A 25,501-nucleotide genomic window follows, 5' to 3' on the forward strand; every position below is an offset into this window, starting at 1 on the left:
ATACGGCTCAAATTCCCATGCGATGGAAAAAGGGGCCTTAAGGGAGAAGGATCCGATGCTTTCTACTTTCCTGGAAAACGATGGCCTCCGTGTCCTTGACTGTTCCACCAGTGAAAACCTAAATAGCAAATTAATAATACAGTAATACAGTACACCCCGAGGTGTATTCACTACTGAAATTAACACTTATATGGCTGCAAGGAATAATCCCAGTCGGAATCAATGTCAGGTACTGTAACCTCTGCCCCGAAGACGTTGCGATACAAATGATCAAATTCACAGCATTGTTTTGGGTGTTTATGGATGGATTGTGCATCACTTTATAAAACACGTTCTGTATATCACCATATTCCAAACTCACCTCAAAACCCACCTTTTTAGGCAGGCATATATGGCTGACCTTTGTTGTCTTCTGCTGCAAGCTGTGCCTTAGTTTTGTTTAGTTTTTAACTATGTTTTTGTATGAACTGTTTTTAACCTTTACGGCGACCTTGAGTGCCCTGCAAGGCGCCTTATAAATAAAATGTATTATTATTATTATTATTATTATTAAACATTCACCCCCAAGTCATCACCAAAGTCCAGTCCAAATATAAGGTTTTCTTCATTTCCTGAAAAAAAAATATATTTTTATTTCCTGAAAAATGAACATTTTGGAGTTGGTTTCTCCCCGACACCATAGATATATTATATGCATGTCAACGAGAGTGATCGGGATACGTATACATACATACATACCGGTACATACATAGCCTATTGTACTAGGATGATGCTACACATGCATTACCCTTGGTTGTGTAACCATTTTGGTTATATTTGTACATTATCAGAGTCCAACTGAATAGTTCACTGTGTATTGTAATAGTCAGTTCACTGGCTGACAATACTTTTTCAATGTATCGTTCAGTTCATTGTTCAAGTTCTCGTAGAGGTTTCTTAATCTCAATCCCACTCCTTCTCAGTCAGCTTGACTACCGGTATGTTCATCATCCACGTGATTAATGCAATGCAGAAACGCGGGCCTGTTACTGAGAATCGGGCCGTGAATGAATAGTGGCTCTGAATCAAACCCAATCAAATCCTGCAATTGTCCTTTGGCCATGATTTCACTATGACATTATTAAATGAAAATCACAAAATAATTTAAAATACTAAAATCATATTAGGCCATGGTAATAGATGTGTTCCTATACAGTGGAACTGGAATGATAATGTGCTGACTGCATTGCCCCGTTAGTTAGATATAAGTCAAGTTGTAAAGGTCATTTACACATTGCAGCCGACGCAAATAAACCAACCGAAAATCGCCTCCAACCTTAAGACCTGCACACACGGTCACACGCCCATCGTCTTTGTTAACTGGTGCATTCATACAGTATAGGCCTATGACCTTTATCCAAAAATTGTGTGCACATTACATTCACCCATTCATCACACCCATACACGCATGCAACGTGCACGACGCGCGAGCACGTGTGCAGTGTGCGTGCGTATAGCTCAACTGAAGTTTGCCCTAAAGGAATAATGTTACTGCTCTCACATAGAGACTTAGAAAAGTGAGGCCCAAAAGTGATGAGCAGCAGCATAAGATAAAGGGTGAATGTCAATCCTTTGTGCTACAGAGATATTTCATTATTAATACCTGTGGTGAGAGGAGAGCAGGGGATGCAGGAACGCTGTGTTTGCAGAACTTTGCCACACGGTGCAAAGAGGACCCAATTGTTTCTAACGTGCACGTCTTACTTCCAGGGCCAGCAGCTAATGGACCTGGAGCACAAGCTAAGCATCGCAAAGGAGGAGCTGGAGAAGACAGCGCTCGACAAGGTGGATATAACTCATATAACATATCGGCTTTTTTTTACATTTACGTTTCATTGTTTGACATTCTCTCCCGTAGTGGTATAGTTTTGTTTTGCAGGTTCGATGGATCTGTTTGAATGAAATATTAATACTTGGATGTCAAACATCTGATGCATTTTAATGATGTGAAATTGGTAGAGGCTTTGAAACGGAGAGAAGAATATCAATAAATACAAGCAAGGTGATGAGGCTGCAGCAACACTTTTTTTGTTTGTTGCTTTGGCAGGGCTTAATTCTCCCTGAGTTCTGAACCTTAGAACCCACTAGTACTGCTGGAATGGTGGGGGGGGGGGTTTTGTTTGATTTTTTACTTTACCTCTATCTCTATTTGTTTACATCAACCTCTGATCTGCTTGGTTGTAGTTTTACCATTTCTGCCGACAGACAGTTGAGAGAGTTTGTGCTGTCTGTCTCTCTCTCTCTCTCTCTCTCTCTCTACACCACCAAATTGCCATCTGGTGGTGTGTGTTGGCAAAATGGTTGCTGACAGGTTATAATATGTGACCGCATAATGCTTTGTCCCACATGAGGGCCTTGGTCATTTTTCAGCTTTTTACAAAATGACAATGCAGAATGTAAACTTTCAAATTATGTAAATATTTTGCAATACTTGTATAATATTTTGCAGAAACACACATTCTTGTCAACGCATTGAACGAGAAACAACAACGATATCGCGTTTGGTCCCAACAAGTCACGATAGCACGTTCGGTGGTCCCAGCAAGTCACGATAGCTAGTATTATGTAGTACTATGAAGTATAAGGGCAGATTCACACTATAGATGTTGTAGTGTGAATGCTGCGTACCGTTTCCCCAGAGCGGATCACACCAACCATTCCCGGGAACCGCATGGAGGTAGTCTTGGGAGTTGGGACCGATTGAAGTGTACTCGGATACGGATCGCTGCAATGTTGAATACAGTTACAAATGAAGTGTACTCGGGTGTGGAAAAGGCCAATGTGAATAGTGGCCAGCATGCAGGCAATCGTATTCGGACTCAGTATGAATCTTCCCCTAGGTTTTAATCTTTCGCAGTTCATAGACGGATCGACGAGAAAGGGCTTGTAGATCTGTCCTTTTTGACAGGCAACAAGGTTGTACTATATGAGGCTTAAATCCCTCACAGTTGACTGGATGGAGGAGAAAGGCTGCATATAAAGGGCTAGAATAATCCTCTTGTGTATAATCTTGTTTTATATGTCACAGGAGTCTCAGCTGAAAGCTTTGAAGGACACGGTTCATATCTGCTTCTCGGCCGTGCTACACAACCAGCCCAGCGGTGCCCACAGACTCCCCTTCATGTCCACCTCGTCTCACCTGCTGAGATACCCATCTCTGCTCAACAGCTCCAGAGTCACCTTTCAACAACCTCACGCCAAGGTACGTGATGCACTCGTTTAACCCATTCTGACCTGAGATCAGATTCTATGAATGTCTTCTACATCCTGACAGTTTTCTGAAAAAGCTATGTTTCTATGTGTCAGTCGTTCTTCGGTTTTTCAAAAATAGCAGACCTACAAGCTCGTAGCCGCGCCACTCGGCGCTATGAGCTTGTAGATCTGCTATTTTTCAATAGCTAAAGCATAATAATAATGCTAACACCAAAAAGGGTTCCCGCGCAAAATGGGTTGATTACCCATTCTGGGCATGGAGTCTGGAAGGCGATATTTTGTGTACAGAGAAAAAGAGGGGACCAAGTACAGTTTAAAAAAACCCTGGCGGCATGGAAAACTGTCTCGAAACGTTCGGCACGCCAACTTGCTCGCTTTAGCTTATATAGCTCGGCGGTGCCTCTGATGTTTCAAGTCACCTTCGGTGGAACCGAGTGGCCCTTTTTGCAATGTCACTGGTTTTCCCGTCATACCGTGGCACGCACGCACGCACAAACACACACACACACACACACGCACCCCCACCAGTGTATGCAACCCTCCCTCCCCACCCGCCCTCCCTTTTTTATTTTTCTTTGATGTTGCAAGAAAGATGTATGTGGCGACATGGGCATAAGGGCTACGCTTGCATGCGGACCCTTTGTCTAAGACAAATTTCTTCCTCGGGAGACAAACAATAAAGAACCTAAACCTAAAACGCACGCACATATATATATATACTAGAATTTATATATAATGTTATCCATTCACCCTTAAGAATCCTTTTCACCCCCCGCCGGCACACCTCAGTGCATGCTCACGTCATATTCATAAACACACTGTCTATATGCAATATTATACTTAACGTCTTGGACAATGGTCAGCTCTGCCCCGGTCCTGGTCAAAAGGACTAATAAAGAAAATAAGTCAGGCAAACAAGATTTCATAATGTTGAAACCAAGTATAGCAGTCATACTAATTAATGTCGTTCTTTCCACTCCATGGCTACATAACTACATGTGGAAGTGTAATGGAGTTCCTGTATGTTATAGGATTTTGTTCTCTCTATGAATTTACGTGAAGGCGATACAGTCTTTGTTTGGGAACGCTCAAAGTCAATGTCCCAGAGGGCCTCACACACACACACACATACACACACACACACACACACACACACACACACACACACACACACACACACACACACACACACACACACACACACACACACACACACAACTGCTGCACATGCTTAACACACAGAGGAAAAAAAAGATAGCACATTGATGACATACTACTACTTGACACTATACTAGATAGACAAGATGTTTTTTTTGTTTAGTTTTTAGTTTTGTTTGCCTTTAAGCCACCTAAATGAAACATATCGCCTTCTCCAGATAGACAGACTGCCCATAATAGCTGAGACAGAACAGTATTTAGCCAACGTTTTTGCATTTTGCCTTTTGCAATCCATCCAATTGCAGACCCCCCCCCCTGAGCACAAAGTTCATGGACATGGCCCAGACTACCAAATACAAGGACAATGAGGTGACGATGATATCCCAAGGCCATAATACGTTCCACCAAAGGCTGATATTTCATGAGTTTGGATGTAAAAACAAGTGTCCGTATACAAATGAAATGGGCAGCAATATTTCAAAGATAGTGACAGTTTTTCTAATTTCATTAATGAACAAAAATATCTGGGGTATTTGGAATATCTCGTAGTGCATCGACGTGTGTGTCATTGTGATCAAACCAGTCTAGTTTTACAGTGCTGTGTTTATTAGATACCTGCAAAATGAATTATGAGCAGGTCCACCAGACGCCGGTCATGTCTGGCAATGTCCTTTATAGAGGCTGCAACCATTTAAAGATGTGTGCGACTGTTTCTTTGTCATGTGGGTTACTGGATGTAGGATCGCAGTGTGGGTCGTGTGCTGATGGGTACCAGGTTGTCGAGTTGAACTTGGTCGGTGACACCTGTAAACGGGCTTTAATGGTGGAAATAAGAATGTCCTCACCCATGGTGTTATTTGACAATACAGCGTGTGATAGCGAGTGGTTTGCAAAGGGAAGAAACGCCAGTGTTCTGGTCCAGTGTTGTGCACTTTCTGATCGCTTCATTCCTGTAGAATGGTGGCTCTCGCGGTCGCGGATTCGATTGACAGTTGAGTCCATGGTTCATACCGCCCTGCTCGCATAGGTCGCACATGCACGGACACGCGGATCTGTGATGATGCTGTTGTTGAGCGCAACAGTGTATCAGGCGCCACCCACTTCAACTGTAATCCTGATCGCTGGCATATAGAGAATTCCATGCTATAGAAGGCTTCCTTACCTTTATTTGTAGTTGATACGTCCCCACCAAAGAGGTCCATGCAGGTGTTATTTTGTGCAAAAGTGTATATTATTGGCTATTTTCCCTACCATTAATTGAATTGAATTGAATTGCATTGAATGAGGCATTGGGGTGTTGTGCTAATTTGCATAATTCCATCGCTGATTTATTTTTTGTATCCTCTCTTCATAATGTAAATAGTATCCCAAGCGGCAACACTTTATTTCGATGGAAATAAGCGAATTAGCACAAAAACCCCAACCCCCATCGAGGGCTTATATTAGGGGAAACAGCCGATAATGCATTTGCACAAAATAACACCTGGGCCTCTTTGGTGGGGACCATAGACTGTAAAAAATATGGACAAAGCGTTCCGCGGGTCTAACATGAAGGTAAAATGAAGCCTGTCAGTCCTTGCAATGGAAGTCGCCATCTTTCTAGATCCGTTTTGGCCCAGCTCAGGCCAGCTGGCCCATTGGCTGGCCCAGACAAAGAGGCGGGACTTCCCCCTTCTTCTTCGTTGGTTTTTATTTTGACTTGAGTGGGTGGGGTATCCCGTTCATAGACTGTAACGGTAGCCACGCCCCTCAGAACATGCGCGACTTTATGGTCATTTTAGAAATGAGACTTTAAACTAGTGACTGGAAGCAAAAAGTATTCATGACCATGTTTATTAAGGTAATACAGTCTAGGTGAAGTTGGGCCAAAATACATGGACTTCTATGGGGCTATGGGTTTTTCTGGGTCCAGTGACAGCGCCACAACAGGCCGTTATATGAACTTTCATTTCCTTAGTGGCTTCACAAAATATCTCTCTGACTGCCCCCCTGGTGGGGACGTAACAACTACAAAAAAGGTAAGAAAGCCTTCTAGGATGAAATTCTCCTTTAAGATCCATCCAATCTGACAAGTGATACTTTACGTCGCTGCATGTGTTGAATGAGTGACTCGCGAGCCATTTCCCTGACCGTGGGATCATCGCTATTGACACACACGCACGCACGCACGCACGCACACACACATGTATTGTATGATATCTCTGGATCCCCTTGAAAATGAGATGGTTCATCTCAAGGGGCTATTTCCAATAAAGACATTTCAACACACCCACACACGCACACACACACACACACACACACGCACGCACGCGCACACACACACACACACACACACACACACAAACACACACCTTATATTCGTTTATAGTTAGATGCTAGAAAGAAAATGTTATTTCGACTCTGAACACAGCCAAACAAACGTGATGCTTTTCCTCAGCCATTTCACATACCTATGCAGACTTTCCGAATGGAATTGAAATGTGCAGAATATATTACATTTTGTTCCTTGAATATAGTGTATATACCGTCAATGGCTCTCTGTTCCCTGCCAAGCAGCCGCATGTCTGCCTTAATCAGAGACTGTGTCGGTTTTGGGTTTCAGAAAATCAGTCACGTTTGTATCTTGTATCAAGTCAGTCCCGCTGCACTGCAGCGTCTTATCAACTGAACCCGATGCACAGTTTTGTCTCCCTAAGAGGCTTTTCCCTTGATTCAGTCAGAAAACTTTCTTGAATGCCTCAGAGCTTTGTCGCACCAGCGGCCAGCCAAAGGCCTTTTCCTATACAACTCTGCTCCAGTGCCGCCATAACATTGCCGTCCCCCGAATGCAGTGGCACCATGTCCACCACTGTCGGTGACAATCACGCTCACGAACAAACCGGGGAAAATTGCTCCTAAACTAAATAGGGTAGGTAGGTACCCTCACAAAAAACATGCAGTAATCCTGGTCACTAAAGTGCCTCCCCCTGGCCAGCCGGGGCGCCTGATGGAGGGAAAAGGAACTGGTTGGAATAACGTGTTCCTTCCACGCGCTACGTCCAACCAGGGAAACTCCCCCATGTCAGGTGTAAAGGAGCAACTTGGACACTCAGGCATGAAGGAAGCATGAGTTCAAGTCCGTTGCTCTCCCCTTGTCCCCCATATATGGGGACTAGGTTGGTGGAGGGTGTGTAGAGCCCAGGTGATTGACACAGGGGTGAAAAATGGGTTACAAAACCGTGGGATAAAAACAATATATAAAAATAAACGTTTTACCCTCATCATTTTATACCGTCTATATCTCTGCTGTCGGGCAGAAACCAACGATGTCCAAAATATTAACCTTCTATGTATGCCATCATGTTATCACTTTACCCAAATACATGCTCAAGTCGAGTTAGGCAGGTTTTGACCATTCATGTGGAGATATAGTTGTCCATTGAATTGAATGAGGAAGTCAGACGGAAAGAGAGCGCGAGAGAGAGAGAGAGAGAGAGAGAGAGAGAGAGAGAGAGAGGTGGAAGTTGAAGAGAGAAATAAATTGTTAGGTGATTTAGTCAGAAGCTCTTTTTAATACTTTTTTTAAACTTTTTGTAAATCCCACACAGACATAAAGGCTGTCTAGCACTGATTATTATTATTATTATTATTATTATTATTATTATTATTATTATTATTATTATTATTATTATTCATGCTGTTACAATGTCTGTGGAAACCAGAACAAAACAATTGTACTCTTCTGTTCTCCTACACAAAATATACAGTAAATATACGGTCATACTGTACACAGTCTTCAAGCTCGTTGAGAGATTATAGATCTGCTATTTACGGTCGACCACTGAGCTTATATAGATTGGCTATTTAGTATTTACAGTCGATAACCCGTCCTTAGTAACAGGAGCAGAAGGCACTGCAGGGGATAAGCGCCTCGGGGCGGGGAGCAGTTGATGGTTACGGTAAAGTGTTTTGTTCAGGGACATCTCGACATTGCTGAGGCCTGGAATCGAAACTGCAGGGCGTTTGAGTTTCCCAGGCGGCTCTCTTAACCCATTCTGACCCGAGATCAGATTCATACGAGGTTTCCCCTGTACACACACGTATTGGTCTGATTAACCCATTCTGACCTGAGATCAGATTCTAAAAAAATGTCAGTCGTTCTTCGATTTTTCAAAAATAGCAGACCTACAAGCTCGTAGCGCTATGAGCTTGTAGATCTGCTCTTTTTCAATAGCTAAAGCGTAACATGATGCTAACACCAAAATGGGTTCCCGTTCAGAATGGGTTAACCAATCAGCTATGGCCGCCCCCATAGATTGTCTATGTACGGTCGATGCCGTTGTACGACAGTCTACAGAGCATGAAGTAGGCACATAATGCTATACCATAGAGTGGCACAGTTTGTGGGCCCCAACATCAGGATATGGGTTGCACTTCTCGGTGCTGTTTCTCAAGAGTCTGTGGGTTGTTTGAATGGGTTTGTTGGTTAAATGCCTGCGATAGATAGATAGATAGATAGATAGATAGATAGATAGATAGATAGATAGATAGATAGATAGATAGATAGATAGATTATTTATTATTTATTTTTGTGTCATGCACCAAAGTTGCCCAGCCCACATGGACTTATAGGACACACCATATCATTGCTTCAATATTGCATTGTGTAATATAAGGACTGCAGTTAACACAGGATAATATTTTCACATCTATCTACCACATAAAACGGCAGTAAATACCCCACCCCAAATACCCATGTGTATCACGTGCTAATACTGGCTTCATTACACATTATCAATTCAATTCAATTCAAAGGGCTTTATTATTGGCATGAGAAAACATGCGTTTACATTGCCAAAGCAAAAAGTGGAACAATAAAATCAAACCAAAATGTATGTACAATTGAAAGTCAGAATCCCCAATAAATTTGAGTTGCCATTGAACATACTGTACTGTAGCCACTAGCCGCTCAGCAAGATGGCCGCCGTGGGTGAAGAACGTCAGAGACTCCGCCTTGAGCCATCTATCCTTTATGTCTATGGCTGCCTGCTACCAGCCAACTCCCAGGCTCCCAACACAGGGACACAGTCAAGTGGATGTTTCAAATACATTTATTGTAGAGAGTGGCAAGAAGGTACTTTGTATACAAGCTGTAATGACAGAGGACCTCCCGAGTGAGTGCAGGGACGACTGATAATATCCTGTGCAACATTGATTAGATTGATGCACAACAGAGTCGCAGTCTCACACCCAGCTCTGAGCCCAATTAGTTTGGGCCCAGGCCAGGTGTGAGTGACCAACTAAATCAGCCGTCGCCCACGCCGCACGGTGTTCATTTGTTATGTATTAACTTGCAAAGGAAATCATGTATCATGAGCGATAATCAAATAAAAGCAGGAAGGTTTTAACTCCATGCTTCCTGCAGGAATGTGTTGCCGAACCGCTCAACATCCACCACTGTCACTGGTGTAGCACCACCATACAAAGCAATGCACTGTCTGTAATGGACACTTTAATTACAGAGATCTCAAGTCCTGTCAAGTATTCACAGTGGATCACTCTTTTTATATACGAATTCCTTGCTCCGAGCTCTTTCACGGCAAAGCCCAATAAAAAGAGACCACCTCACAAACAAAAAAAGACAAGAAACGGAAAGCCCAGGTTAGGTATATGAGGAGACCTTTTTATGCTAATCAAGTTTTTATTAGCATACAAATAGCGCCAGTCCATTTCTGAGCAGTGTGTTAGCTGTGCTATGCTTCCTGTAGCCCCAGAACTGATGAATCCAAGAGGACCTCTTCATTGTGAAGATGACTGTGGAGCTCCGTCTGTCCACACCGATGGTGTGAGTTAATTGGCACATTGTGTGGCGTTTATATTGCTGCCAAAGATCATCCAATTTAAAGACAGAAAAGCCTGGCTCTCAATAGCACAGCACTGTGCATAAAAGTAACAAGACGCTGGGTCCCAAAACCGCTCACTGAGACAGAGACGCCACTGTCAGGCACTTGGCTCTTTTGTTGGCGGGCAGTAACCAATGTACCTCGTTATGTTCATGAACAGCAGCAGAGACCCTGCTTATTATGTACTGCACAGGCAGAACAGAATGCATGAATTGTGTTGTAATATTTCCTGATCTACAAATGATGAATGAAGAGGTATAAAAAAGGAACTGCTTTGTTTTGACTTATTCATATTCACAGGAGTCTGCAACAGGTTATCGGGGAGGTCATTATCAGAGTTGGGTGTAACGAGTAACGGAAAATCTCGTTACTGTAACGACACTACTTTGGTCGGTAACGAGTAATATAACGACACTACTCCTCCAAATTTGATAATCACACTACAGTTACTGGTCGCTGCAGCGCTTGAGTTACTCGTTACTTAATTGCGTCATGTGGCTGCTTTCAGCAGTGTTGCTTTGGACTTGGAGAATAATGCACACAACGGAGATGAGTTGAACATGAACAGTAATGGTGCGCTGGCAACGCACTAGCGGAGTCGCGGACTAGAACATGTCAAACCGGTGTCAGATCAGCAGCAGCACAGCACTTTTCGTTACTGTCGTGGACTCGTAGGGTGGCCAGACGTCCGGTTTTAGACCCACCTGTCCTCCTCCCACCTCAACCTCCGTTTTTTTTTGTAATATATCCTACAGTGCTTGTGTCATAAGCTCATAACTGTCATTTACGTTGTCTCGGTATTCAAATCTCCGCAGCAGCACTCCTCCGCTCCACACAGCGAGCCAGTATCCCACTGTCAAAGAGACAGAGCAGACGCTGGGGTGTTGCCATGTCCGCTTATTATAAGCGACTTTGGGCTTGTTTTATAATAGCCTATTTTGAGCTTGTTTTCATAGACATGACTGCTTGTTTCTCTTTTCTCTAAACTAAATATGTTAAAACTACATTTAATGAGCAATGGAGCAGGGAACTCCACATCATAAAGAAAGGGATCCTAAAGCACTGTGAACATATAGGCTACTGATTTCTCTCAGTCTCATTATTTTAATTTGAATATATTTGATTTGATTGATTGAATAATTGATTAGAAGTTTGCATAGAAAAAGTTTTACAAGGTCAAGAGAACCACCGTTTTGGAAAGGCCCATTTTGTTTTATTCCTCCACAACCTGGTAAAGAGCATAAAGACATATCTTGTGTATGTCCCCCTTATTAGGATTATAAAGATTTGTTAAGTGGTAAATTATGTGACAATGTGACAGGCAATGTTATGGAGTAACGCAAAAGTAATGTAACGAGTAGTGTAACTAGTTACTTTCTCCAGGGAGTAATAAAGTAAAGTAAGGCATTACTTTTTTCAAAAGTAATATGTAATATGTAGTGCCTTACTTTTAAGAGTAACGGACCCCAACTCTGGTCATTATCATTATAACGTAATGACATCTGTTTTTTGTTGGATATCAATCCCCCAAACCATGAACGATATGAATTCAGAAAGGAACTGTTTTGTGACTGACTTCTTCATATTCATGAGGGACTGCCTGGCTTATCACCACGAGGTCATTATCATTGAGATGGAGGTGTGAGAGAAGCCGATACACAGCTACAAGACGGCGGGCACATCCCAAGCCGGATGCTGGATCTGATCGAGGAAGGTCTGAGGAAAAGTCTGGTGGCTCCAAATGTTACAGAGTGAAATAGCACATGTGTGCTGTTTACTTTCTATGTAGTTTACCTTTAAGCCTTGTATGTGTAATGGAGACCAATGTTCCTTTGCCTAATTAGTAACTCTCCTCACCTGGTAGCCTCACCAGGGTAGTAAATGAGGTGATTAGTTTGGTCAAAGTCAGTTCAGTTCAAGCCAGCACACTGTCAAGAGCTCTCTCTCACTGCATGTTCTATTATTTCTGTATTGCAGTTTTACAAATTGAAGTTATCACAAGTAAAGAACCTAAACCAAGTTACTGCCTTTTGGAGCTTTATTGGGAACTCTGTTAGCTGTCTGCCAAGCCATACAGACTGTACACCAAACGTATAGTAAGGGCAGAACAACATGGCTATACATTCTTGTTTACTGGTGAGGTGTCAATGTCACACAAACTTTAGAGCTCTTGGAGAGCTCTTTATCCACTGGCTGAAGGATAAAGCAGACATTTGAGCTTCATGAATTTACACGAAAAATGTGTTTGAAATCCAAAGTGTATTCATAGTGTTTGTTCCCTTTGAGCTTTTACGCTTCATGCTCATAGATAGGGTTAACATAATATGATTTAAATTCTCCTCGATGCCATGGCTCTCCCTTTATTTGCACGCACATTATACAGTACATATCCATTATATATATTAAGATTGAAACTTGAGATACAACTATCAAAATATGCAGATGCAAGGTTTCTTCTACCCGACAGCTATAAGAATGACAGCTTGAATTATGAAACATAACATTGCATTTCAGCTGGTGTCTGCCTGCTGTCTTAACAGATGTAGCCTACCGACAATATTTGTATGAACATATCTATCTATCTATCTATCTATCTATCTATCTATCTATCTATCTATCTATCTATCTATCTATCTATCTATCCTCATACTGTACATGCAGGGACTGTAAATCTGAACAACTCGAATGCTAGTCATCTGTTTTAATCTGTCCACTCTGTGACAGCCAGAGTGCAGACCTCAGGGAGACAGGGAAGGCATTTTCAAACGCATCCCTGCCTCGGCCCAGATGTAGCTGTGCATTTCTGCTGCTTCTGATGGATGCCGTCAAACGTTAAGAAATAATTCATGGTATGTTCGTCCAGAATGGGGGTATAGGCCTATACTTTACTTCGACTGAGTAAAACCAATTCCATTTGAACCTGCATAAAAATGAGTTTTGACAGAATCAAAATGCAGGGTGACAGGGTGGTTAAGATAGGGCCTCTGTTCATATTCAACCGTCTTTCCTTGCATTCTCAAGAGGCAGCTTTTGACCCAGTTAAGGAAAAACTAGACTATATAGTTTTTTTTGTGATTGCGATGGCAGAGGAACATTTATTATTATTACAAATGTTTCATGGTTACCTGCTGTTAGTTAACAGTGAGAATTACTCTACAGTACAAGTAGACTTGCGGGTGACATGGACCAAGAAACAGTGACGTACACAGCTCCTGCATAAATGGACCAGTGATAACAGTGTTTGGGGAAAAGTAGGCTAATAAGTTCACGTTTATTGTTTACTTATCACTCCTTTAAAAAAAAGTTTATATTGCCTGGTATCAAAAGTAATTAGTTGCCACCCGTTATGTTTTGTATTACTTCCACCCCCCCCCCCCCCCCCCACAAAGTTTGTACTATATAATCGCACATTACTGTGTTTGTGTACGTGTGTGTGACGGAAAGATTGCAGTTACTCGGATTAGTAACTGCAATATAATTCCATTGTCATCATTAGGGGAAGTATAATAACATTACATTCATATATGTGACCTCTTCCAGTATTTTCAACCACAACTCGGCTCTAATGAAACTGCACAATAGACCAAAATATTTTTATTTTATTTTATTTTGTTGTGGTTTTCGTTTTTCGCCACATTAACACAGTTGGAATGTTAAAGAATGTTTTTATTCCATCAGAAAGTCGTTTTAGTGTCAGTTTTAGTGTCAAAAAATGCTGTCAGAAGGGCTATTTGTGGGTCGTAAATGTGTAACTACCTATGCGAGTGATGAGAGTAATATGGGTTCGAAATGGGAGAAATAAGCAGGACAAGTCGATACGGCTGGGTCAGAAACAGTGTAAAAATGTAGTGATCTGAGGTCGTCAACTTTTGAAATGAAAAAGGTTTGAAAATCTATACAAAGGTTTAAAGAAGGGGTAATAGCGGGTGCGTCACGGGGATTCGTAAGGGAATTGAAAATATTAAAGAGCACCTGGGGTTTATTTCTGTTTTTGTTAACTAGGTCGGAGATATATTGTATTTTTGCTGTTTTTACTGCTCTGAGATAGTCAGACAGACTATTGCGTACAATGTCCAAGGAAACATATGGAGCCGGTCCTTGCACCATTTCCTGTGCACCATTTCCTGTCCAAATAGAACATTCAGTAAACAATCTACAAGCTCACACCGTTGTGAGCTTGTAGATTGAGCCCTGGCAGAGTTTTGTCAACACATTTTATTTAAGAGTGAAAACTGCGCATGCGTGAGTCTCAGTATACTATTATAATACGATGCGTGAAAAAAAAAAAAAGTTTGGAGCTATCTAAATACCCACATTAGAAGGAGGACAACTTGCGCAAATGCAAGCTGTGGGAGGGGAGGGGGGAGTCAGAGGGAGATGTAGAGGAGGGGGCATCTATGAGAAAAATCAAGGGCACTATGGATGATGGCACAGGGATGAAGGTAGATGCATGGCCAGTGTGTTTTGGTGTGGTGTTCTCCTTTAAGGGTGGTGTTATGTGGTCTTGTCACTCTGTTCTACATGTGTGACATTATTACTGTACTTGGAATGATGGGTCTCTCGCCCCCTCGAGAGACCCGGAAAATAAATCCCCGTTCATTTTCCTCATAGAATTTTCAGAAAGTATTCATTTAAAGACGTTTACGCCGCGGACAAAGCCAACTCTTGCCGTGACAAACAAACAAACACAATTTTCCTGGCTGAACAAATAATTTTTTTGTTGTTTTTCTTCTTTGTAATTATTTGTTTTGGTCCAAAATATTGTGTTTTTTATCATGATTTGGTCACGACAAGAGTTGGCTTTGTACGACGCTTATAAGGTCTTTAAATAAATACGTTTTGAAATGTCTATATGGGAAAAATGCATTGGGAACTATTTCCTGGGCCTGGCGTCGTCATGAAAGGGGGCGGGACTGCGACGCTCTAAGCACTCACACTCAGACACCACTCAGACACCACTCAGACCCTCTGGTAGTCACTAGTCAGCCACTAAATCAGTGGTTGTGAGTGGAGTGGGGTGTGAGTGGAGAAAGACGGGCAGGACACAGAGGGCAGAACACAACCAGTGGTGGAAAGTACTTTTACTTAAGTGCTGTACTTAAGTACAATTTTGAGGTATTTGTACTTGAGTATTTCCAATTTGCAGTACTTTTACTTCTACTCCTCTACATCTCAGAGACAACATTTTTTACTTTTACTTCACTACAATTATTTGAAAACTTTAGTTACTAGTTACTACTTTGGCGATTTTAGAAAACATACACATAGAAAACATACATTAACCACTTCAACCCTATACCCATTTGAAAATAGCCAATCTACAAGCTCAGAATGCGCCGCAACGTGACGCATTGTGAGCTTGTAGATCTGCTATTTTCAATAGACTTTGTACACATTTTGAACTAAAGTGGGACATTCTGCAATATGAGTACTTTTACTTGTAGTACTTTAGGTAAATTTTTATACCGATACTTTTGTACTTTTACTCAAGTACATTTTCAATTCCGTACTTTTACTTGCAACGGAGTAGTTCTAAATTGCACAACACAGTGCAGTACAGGGAATGCATTATGGCCAGGGCAGGGCAGCATATTTTTTTCCCAGGAAGCCATACTGACTTTGATAAAGTAACCCACAGGACTATTGTACTGGTTTGCAACCCTTTTCATATCAAGGCTCATTATTGTCTCCACCAGGCCGAAGGCATGAGGAGAGAGTATGTTTTGCACGTCCATGTGTGTGTGTGTGTGTGTGTGTGTGTGTGTGTGTGTGTGTGTGTGTGTGTGTGTGTGTGTGTGTGTGTGTGTGTGTGTGTGTGTGTCCGCCTGTCCATGTGTCCGTCTGTTCGTCTGTTACCAGCTAATCTCTTGGCTGTATGTGCTGAAAATAGCCTATATGTTATATATATGTTAACAAGTTATCACAATGATTGTGAGCTTGTAGATCTGCTACTTCCACTGAATGTTTAAACAAGATGAGAGAGTTAATCCACATACCACATACTAGCACCACTCAGTGTCCATGACACTATATATATTTTTTTTTTCTTAATAAAGTATGTTCCTAGTGTTCCTATGTAAAGCGCTTTGGGTATTTAGAAAAGCGCTATATAAATTTAAGCTATTATTAATATTAATATTATGTATAATCGGGTCCACTCCACATCAACTGTCTTCTGTGAAACTAGCTGCTGTACAAGCTCACACCATGTCATGTTGCGAGATTGTCGATCGGTTATTTCCGGGCTCCCAAAATATGGATGCTACGTACGGTTCAAGTGGTTAACTACACTTATGAGTGACAGCTGTCTCTGCCGTCTACTAATGATCAACACAATTTGTTTCCCCTTTTCTTCCACAGGATATCTCTAAAGTGCAGCGACTTGTCACATCCAGTAAATTGCCCGTGAACCCGGGGGTAATGACGAGTGAGAGCGAAGGAACCCAGAAGTGCCAGATGGATTCAGTAAGTAATTAAACTGTAATAGTCTATCTGTGACCCTGGGACTGCAGGCGTCAGGGTTGTATGCTCATTGATTTCCCCCTTTAACGCTTTCATCAGCGATCACTGTTGGTTTGATAACGGAAGACGGATGTTTAACAAGTTGTTGCTAGTTCCCTGAGAAGCGTCATCTTTTCACATTCTCACAGAGAGCTTATATGGCTGATATACTGTAGCAACAGTTGATTTGATTGTTACACGGTAGGAAAAGCGACAGCGCACCCTCTGGCACATTCAGTGAGGATTATAAATCTGTTCAAAGCTTCATTTGGACAATTTATCAGTTGAATTCCTTGCTCTGGGGCACATTGAAGGAACACTTCACCTCTTCCACTTTCAGTTCTCCCCTGTGGTCAAAAATATCTTTCTCTAGCTGTCTGGCAACCACCCCGCTCACACTTACAGTCGAGATGAAACGGGAGGGGGGGCAGTGCCGTCTCTACAGGGGGGCATTGCTCCCCCAGATTGGATTTTGTGCCCCTCCAGTCCAGATTGGCCAGTACCCTACCCTACTGTACCAATATTTAAATGTTTTACAAATGTAAAAACTATAATTTCTTCATGATTATTGTAACATGTTCAAATTAATTGAATAGTTAATAGAAATACAAGGTAATATATGCATGCAGAAGGCCATGCACCTTGTGAACCCCTTGGATTTAGACATCTCGGTTCAAGTTCCGTTTCGGACACCATTTCAGGCAGATCTTGGCTTAGGTTAAACCAGTCGAGCTTCTGGTCCTTTTCAGTGCAGGGCCATGGGTGACAGATCAGACAATGCAGTCCACGCGGGGATGCCACCCGGACAGGACATTACCCTCACAGGAGAGCCTGACTGTCTGTCCCGTAATTAAACTGTGCCGAAACGATCTTATGGCTGGCCGGCGTCCAGTTACTGATGATATAACTTTGACAGGCCTGTACGATGCAGAATCCTGCAGCAAGAGGCAGAATATAGCACTGTGATATAGATAAGAAGAAGAGACCTTATTTGAAACAGAGTCTCAGATATTGTTTACTCATGTGCTCTCTCTGAGTGAGTGAGTGAGTGAGTGAGTGCTCCTGAACAAACACAGAGACATAGCTTGTACATTTTATAGAATCACATCGGCCATTTCAAAATCATAATGGGGGGAGAAAAAAAGGAATGTTCCACAAGGATGATGGTTTGACAGCATTTTATTGAAAGATTATCGTCATACAAGGGGCTCAACAGTCTGGCTTGCTAGACCAGAGCTGTCAGTCCTCTCTCTGCCTGCCCGATGACCCCCCCCCCCTCATCTGGCATTGGTTTCAGATTACATACATGTATACATAGGGGAATTACCTTTAATCCACCCAACACTGAAACATATCTTTATTACGTCACCATTGAGAGCCACTTATGCCCTACAAATCTTCATGTAATGATTAATTTGTGCTTGATATGGCATTGGTTTCAGATTATGTAAGTTGTATATGTATACCGTATGTAATTTGTAGTATAGTATACTGTGGTTACTTGGATCGTTGTATGCATATGCTGTGGCTGCATATGACGTAAGGAGTTATATTTAGTATTGATATCACTATGATCCAAAATTAAGTCAAATTAAAGCAAGGTTATTGAAGGTTTAAAATAAATAATATACTATATACGTGATAACATTATATATTTTTTCAACTGATATACTTTTTTTTTTTCCATCTGATATCCATGTTTTATTTTTCTTTGAGAAACTACAATTGGATCCTGGACACTTCTAAACCGATGGGACTGTATATATTTTATAGATAGAAGCTTTTACCATACTTAAAAATACATTTTCTTTTTTACCTCCAATGACTATACGTAGCACATAGCTAAACCTAATAATTCAATATTGAAACCAATATTTCACAGAGAGGCTGATATTTGAAAGCGGTCAACAGTACTTGCGTGCTCTGCTTGCGCACTAGTAGGCCATTTATGGCCTACTTATGTGCAACACGCAAGTAGGCACTCGACAGAGTGCAGTTCTAGTTTTGACTATTTTGTTACAAGGTTGAATATAAGGGAAATAGATAGTGATACACATATGGTTCTATATTCTAATATACATGTTCCACAAGGAAAGTTGCGTAAGCGTTTCACTGTAAATTTGGACTCTTAACACTTTTCAACAAAAAAGAGAGACATCGATATTCACCAACAATTGATACTACAGTGGTTCTCAACCTTTTCAGGCCTTGACCCCGCAAAATAATAATATTTGAACTGGCGACCACCCAAATTAATTATATTTGAACTGGTGACGCCCAATTCTGTTAAGCACTTGGAATTGTAGAGCTGAGACATTACACTTTGTTTTTGACTCAGTTCCTATTGAACTGACTGAATACTTAGCAGTCAAACAGTCTAAAAGGATGTCACAGAAAGTCCTTGCGGTCTTGTTTCAAGGACTTTTCCACAGATAAACATTGTGAAAATGGTCTGTCTGTACTCCTTCTTTAGAATGGATCTCATTGCTTTCACAACGAGACACAGGACTCCTCTGCAGAAAGTAAAAAGCTACATCAACAACAGCAACAGCAACGGCTGCTACTACAACTACAACAGCAGCAGCAACTACAACAGCAGCAACTACAACAGCAGCAGCAACAACAGCAGCAGCAGCAGCAGCAGCAGCAACTACAACAGCAGCAGCAGCAGCAACAGCAGCAGCAACAACAGGTGAGGTTTCAACTTGTCTTTTTAGGGAAACTATGCACTTGATATTTAACACAGATAGGCTAAACCCTACACAGACCCTACTTCATTGAACAGAATTCACCAAATCAGTGAGAGTAGCTGATCTACAAGCCATTACGTATAGAGCTAGAATTCATATGCATTTTCGCTGACGAAGTAGAGCTATTATATATACTAATTTTATACTTTTTTTTAGGGAATAATATATTGTGGACAAAATATATTGTGTACCACCAAAAGGCAATAATTCCAGGAAAAAAACTCAGTCCTTTTGAATAGAGTAACACCTATTTATGTACGTACTTCGACATCAGTCCTACAGTAACACCTGTTCGGTGCTGGCAGATGGCATTGCTTCTCGCCTCAGTGCACTGGAATGTTTCTGTGTTACTAATCAGCATTCTAAGTGGCTGGATTTTCTCAACATATACTGTAGACTGTGATGGGTGTAGTGGTCTTGTCAGGGACAGGGGAGCACTGTTTTTCTTCTTGTTTTATTTTTTTATAAGACAGAGACGCTTGCATGTGACGTGTTGTCAGCTTGCAAGCGCCTTTATCCAAAGCACTATACAATGTGCAATTACATACAGTATACATTACATTCACAAACCGATGGCGGGGGAAAGCGTGCACCAACACCGACCTGTTCATTGGGAGTCTTGCTATACAAGGACACTTCAACACTAACTCAGGGGCGCGGTGTTCGGGATTGAACTGGGACCCTTCCACTTTCCCACGCGGCCGCTCTACCTCCTGAGTCACTGCTGCCCCTTGTTTTTTTTCTCTACACTGAGCGCAAGAAAGTTTATCGTATCGGAGTATACACGTTTTTTTTCCTTCATTTCAAACTCCCTATAACTCCGCTTAAATTTGAATATTTCTTCAAACAGACCGTTTCCAACGTTAGAAGGAGCATGTACAGTATTAACCGGACACACAATTCCTCTTTTGGACTTTAGACCAGAAAAGATTTGGGAACACCTGTTCCACAACAACACCCACCCGTTTTCTTTTTTCTTAGGATATTTTGGGTCTTTTTTTAGCCTTTATTAGTACAGTGAAGATTTGACAGGAAACAGAGAGAGAGAGAGACAGGGAGTGGCAACGCAAGCAAAGGTCCTCAGACTCAGGAATTGAACCTGTGACCAGATGTCAGGTTGCATTAGTAGAGCCTCTGGGCCATCGGTGCCCTAGCCCTTTCTCTTTCTCTGCGGTTCTTTCTCCTTTCACTGCTCTCCACACAGCCTGTTCATTCTATTCATTGGTGGTGGTCCTCGGTGATGGACTGGTGGTGCATAAAGCAAGTAGTGCTTCTCAAACTGACCATTTGGTTCCATTTGTACACTCTCAGAGAGTCACAGACACACACACCCCTGCAAAGGTCCATTTGGAACCCCCTCAAGGAACCCTGGAGAACCAACAGGGCCACATTGAGAACCAACAGGGCCTTCTTAAGGCTTCAGGATGTTGCCGGTTTGGAGAATGGCACCGTCTGCATCTTCCCAAAGGGCCCGTTGCCGAGACGCAGAACCAAGCCAAGTTTTCCCGGCTCCGCGGGTTTTGCATTCTTGCTGTTGATGCCACAGCCTTTGAGAGTTTTGCCGTCGTCTATCCGCTTTTCGTTGTAGTAAAGCTCCTGTTCTTCCGGAGCTCTGTTCAGGATTCCCTGCACGATGCGCTTCAGCTCATAGACGCTGGTGGACTCCTTGACGTCCGTGAGGATGCAGGTCTTGTCATGTCTGATCATGAGGTGGACGGAAGCCATTTTGAGCGTCTGATAACTCCTATACACACAGAACAACTTCCAGAAACCTCTCAGCGACTTAAATACAGCTCGAGATCGGACTCATCGTGACCTATGGATGATGCACGTCCCTTTTGTGCCTATATATGGATGCACATGTACTTAACTAGGATGAAGTGAGGAGCACTCTTAGACACATTATGACGTATACGTTCTCCTTTGTGTAGGACGAAAATAGCCGATTTGCTCGTCCACACATTATGACGTAAATTCTCATTTCATTGTCAATGGAAATGTAATGTTTGTGTAAGATGATTTTGTTTTTATTTGTTTTTATTTATTTTATGTTCTTATATTCAATTTTGTTCTTTGCCATTGTTTCATCATTTTAACTATGTTTTATTGTATTCTATTTTTGCCCTGTGAAGCACTTTGAGCTACATTTATGTATGAAAGGTGCTATACAAATAAAGTTTATTATTATTATTATTGATCTTTCGTTGGTGGGTCCTGTTGGCACCAGTGTGATCGCTTTTTTACTTGTTGCTAAGAGGATCTTGATTAAATATTTATCATGTACTGTATATGTAAACTCTTCAGGGATATTTCCAAACAGTAGAAAAGAAACAGTCAGAGGTATCTTAAAACGCATGGTCTCCAAGGTGGAGTGGATATCTTGCCAGTATTTCTGAATTTTTAGGACAAGACCAGAAAATATTCTCACCAAGGTTTTAAAACCACTCGGGGGTATACCAAAGACAATGTGTTAAGCGCAGCTTGACACCTCAGCATCGATTGCCTACCCTCGGCCCACAGGGCACCGCTCCAAAAAGTCATCTAGGTGCTTACAGTGTTTCCTTTTAAGTCTGTTTGTTTAGCTGTGTTCAGGGGCATGTTATTGTTTCCTTTAGGTCTGTTTGTTTGTGTGCAGGTGCACATTTTTGTTTCCTCTGTCTGTTTGTTTAGCTGTGTGCAGGTATTGTTTCCTTTAGGTCTGTTTGTTTGTGTGCAGGTGCACATTTTTGTTTCCTCGGTCTGTTTGTTTAGCTGTGTGCAGGTATTGTTTCCTTTAGGTCTGTTTGTTTGTGTGCAGGTGCACATTTTTGTTTCCTTTAGGTCTGTTTGTCTAGCTGTGTTCAGGGGCATGTTATTGTTTCCTTTAGGTCTGTTTGTCTAGCTGTGTTCAGGGGCATGCTATTGTTTCCTTTAGGTCTGTTTGTCTAGCTGTGTTCAGGGGCATGTTATTGTTTCCTTTAGGTCTGTTTGTTTGTTTGTGTGCAGGTGCACATTTTTGTTTCCTTTAGGTCTGTTTGTCTAGCTGTGTTCAGGGGCATGTTGTTTGTTTTTTTTGCTTCATGCAAAGCATCAGAGCCCTGACACCTGTTCTGACACGTCTCATGCAAAAAATCCAATCATTTGCAAGCAGTGAGCGAGCCTGGCGGCATGCACCCACGTGACGTTATATGGTAAACACCAAACGGATGCTTTGATGACTTTATACTTCAGGCTGTGGCATTACGTCTTGTTCCCCTGAACATTGTTCAAACGTGTCAACAAACACCTCAAATAACCCTCCCCCCCAAAAAAACAGAAAGCAACCAGCCGACCAACCTTACAATACGTTACGATGCAATAATGTTTCTTAATAAGCACAATATCAGGAGGAACTTCTACAATGGAAATATCTTCATCATCATAGTTAAGTCCCTATTCTGGGCAGGTCATAATATTGGTGAATATTCATTTGGTGTAGAGCGGGGCTCAAAAGGAAGCTATACCAAGTATACGTATAGACACCTGGTCAATGAAGTAGGGTATTACATTCAGACAAATACTACAAAATACATTTGTATTGCACAGATTTAATTGTTGTATGTGCTTCTCTTTCTCATCTAACTGTGAGCTATTATTGTGTCAGCCTTGCTCGATGTTATAACTATTTGGAATATAGTTATTCATGTTTCACATTTCATTTCATAATGTTTATAAAGATTTTTATTTCATAGTGTTATTATTTACAGTTTACAAAGACTTAAAATACTTTTTTTTAATTAATTTAGATTAGCTGTTTTCTGTTACTATATGCTAGAACTGCATTTCCCATAATGCCTTTTATTCTAGCACCGTTTATCCGGTGAAGGAGCCGCTCTTTCTTTAGTTATGTTGTTACGAGATACGAGCTATACTAGCAGACCAGCCGAGAGATAATTACTATCGATATCTAATAACTATATTACTCATTGTGAATCTCTGCGTCGTGTGTTTTGAACCCATAGCAGCAACGGAACCAGGAGGAGGTCGTGAAGCTCTCGGATCACAGCGTGGAGCCGGAGGGAGACGGTCACAAAGACACAGAGCTCACAAACACAGCGGCTCAACAAAACCACCGCGGCGTCGTATGATGCAACCATTCATTCCCAACATGTGGGGCCAGGGCCCACTGGGGGGGGGGGTGAAGATATTGCAAAATGGGTCCCACCTCTCTCCCTGTGTTTTAGGATCCAAGATGGCCGCAGCACCAGGAGGGTGTGGGGCAGAGGTGAGCGGGCGGGGTCGACATATGACCTCACTGGGCTGCATTCAAGACACAAAATGTTTGGTCAAACCATTATGGGGTTCCATTGGAAATGCAATGGAGCGGCCATTAAACACAGACACAAGACAAACGCAAGACAGGCGTCTTGAGTTTGTGAACGCAGCCTGCAGTAAGGACACCCCCCCCCCTCCTGGTGCTGCGGCCATCTTGGATCCCAAAACACAGGGAGAGAGAGGTGGGGCCGAGAAAGGCCCTTATTAAACACTACGATTGTTTTGATAATATAATGACATTAATATAACAGAGAAAAAGTAATGATATTTGTTCCTATATATATAGTTCCGTTGATCCAAGGCAGGCGGGAACACAAATTGTTTGATAGGTCATTTTAAATAATAAACGAGCTTGGGGAAATGCGGACACTGCGGACGCTTTTTTCGAGATCAACAGGTGGGCCCTGATCCAGAAAAAAAGGTGGATAACCTTAAAACCCCGCCTCCACTGCCCTGGGGGGTCTTTCTTAGAGCACACATGGCGTACGCACATGCACGAATACAGCGCGCGCACACACACACACACACACACACACACACACACACACACACACATGGACAAACACAATCTACTACGTACATACATACATACACATTGTTTGCAAACGCTGGCACACTGAAGATGTCATGAAATATCCGGAGACATTTGTATCTCTGGACTGAATTAAACCCTGCATAGTGAAATGGCATGCATTCTAGACTTATTTTAAAAGGTAGCAAATCTCACTGTTTACATGTTTCATGATTGTTCATTTTTGTTATTTACCTTAATAATAACTGATATTTTCTGAGTGAGGACACTGCTTTCTAAAATGTGTGATGTGTTTCTAGAAAACTCCCTTAATGCACTGGTGAGGTCTCAATACTGTATTATCTTACTGTATCCTACTGTACACCAGACTCAGAAAAGCAAAGCCACAAGATTGTGTCAAGACCTATTATATGGCTGGACTGTGTGTATGAAACACGCCTGAGATCTTTTAATTTGAAAAATGGTGGATACAGGAAGTGCCAACGCTTTGGCCAGGTGTTCGGTGATGTTCAGGTTTTCGTATTATCCCCGTAGGTTTGGTCGTTTCAGTTTGACCTCAAAATTAAAAAGAAAATCCTCCAATTTTCTGGAACCAAGCGTTGCAGATGTGTATTCTTGCTACAGTGGCACCAGCTGTGTCCAATGATAAGAAAAGGTTTGTAATTTGGATAAAGAAAACTATACATCCCTTATCCTGGAAGGGTCCGTTGTTAGGCCAACGAATAGTGTATCTGCGCTATAGTCACTTCGCTGTGCAAGGGACTGCTACTGAAAGTGTCTAAGGGGGGATTCAGACTGGGGTCAGATTGATTCGAACTGTTCCCGAGTACGATTGCCCCGCTCCCCGCTGGCCAACATTTTGACCATGGCCATGATTCTTCCGTATACCCGAGTACTCTTCATTCAACTGTAATGGAAGTTTATGCGCTGTGTGTTCTATGGATGGGGCTTTGGGAGATAAGAGAATGTCAGTTGATAAAAGAAGAGTCACTGGTCAGAGTTTAAAGCGAATAATAAAGTTTGACTGACGTCTTGAGTTACAATATTAACATTACATAACAATACACAGCAGTGTGTGAGCAGACGGTTTTTGAAACATCCCAATTTAACGTCGGTGTAATTATCGTGTGACA

The 25,501-nt window shown here is 42.0% G+C and overlaps 1 protein-coding gene across 1 annotated transcript in view; it reads left to right on the plus strand.

The window, feature by feature from the left end:
- Positions 1–23,649, plus strand: part of LOC308320840 (leucine zipper protein 2-like) — a gene marked incomplete at its 3' end in the record, with an annotated part of 206,596 nt that extends 182,947 nt beyond the window's left edge. The window contains exons 8-12 of the mRNA XM_080771530.1: positions 1,750–1,824; positions 3,068–3,241; positions 16,653–16,757; positions 19,267–19,485; positions 23,524–23,649. Coding sequence (XP_080627656.1) covers positions 1,750–1,824; positions 3,068–3,241; positions 16,653–16,757; positions 19,267–19,485; positions 23,524–23,649 — 699 coding nt within the window. The remainder of the gene's footprint in view (positions 1–1,749; positions 1,825–3,067; positions 3,242–16,652; positions 16,758–19,266; positions 19,486–23,523) is intronic.
- Positions 23,650–25,501: the final 1,852 nt, after the last annotated feature.

This window comes from Protomyctophum bolini, assembly GCF_963924005.1.
Source record: "Protomyctophum bolini genome assembly, chromosome: 1".
Taxonomy (NCBI): Eukaryota; Metazoa; Chordata; class Actinopteri; order Myctophiformes; family Myctophidae; genus Protomyctophum; species Protomyctophum bolini.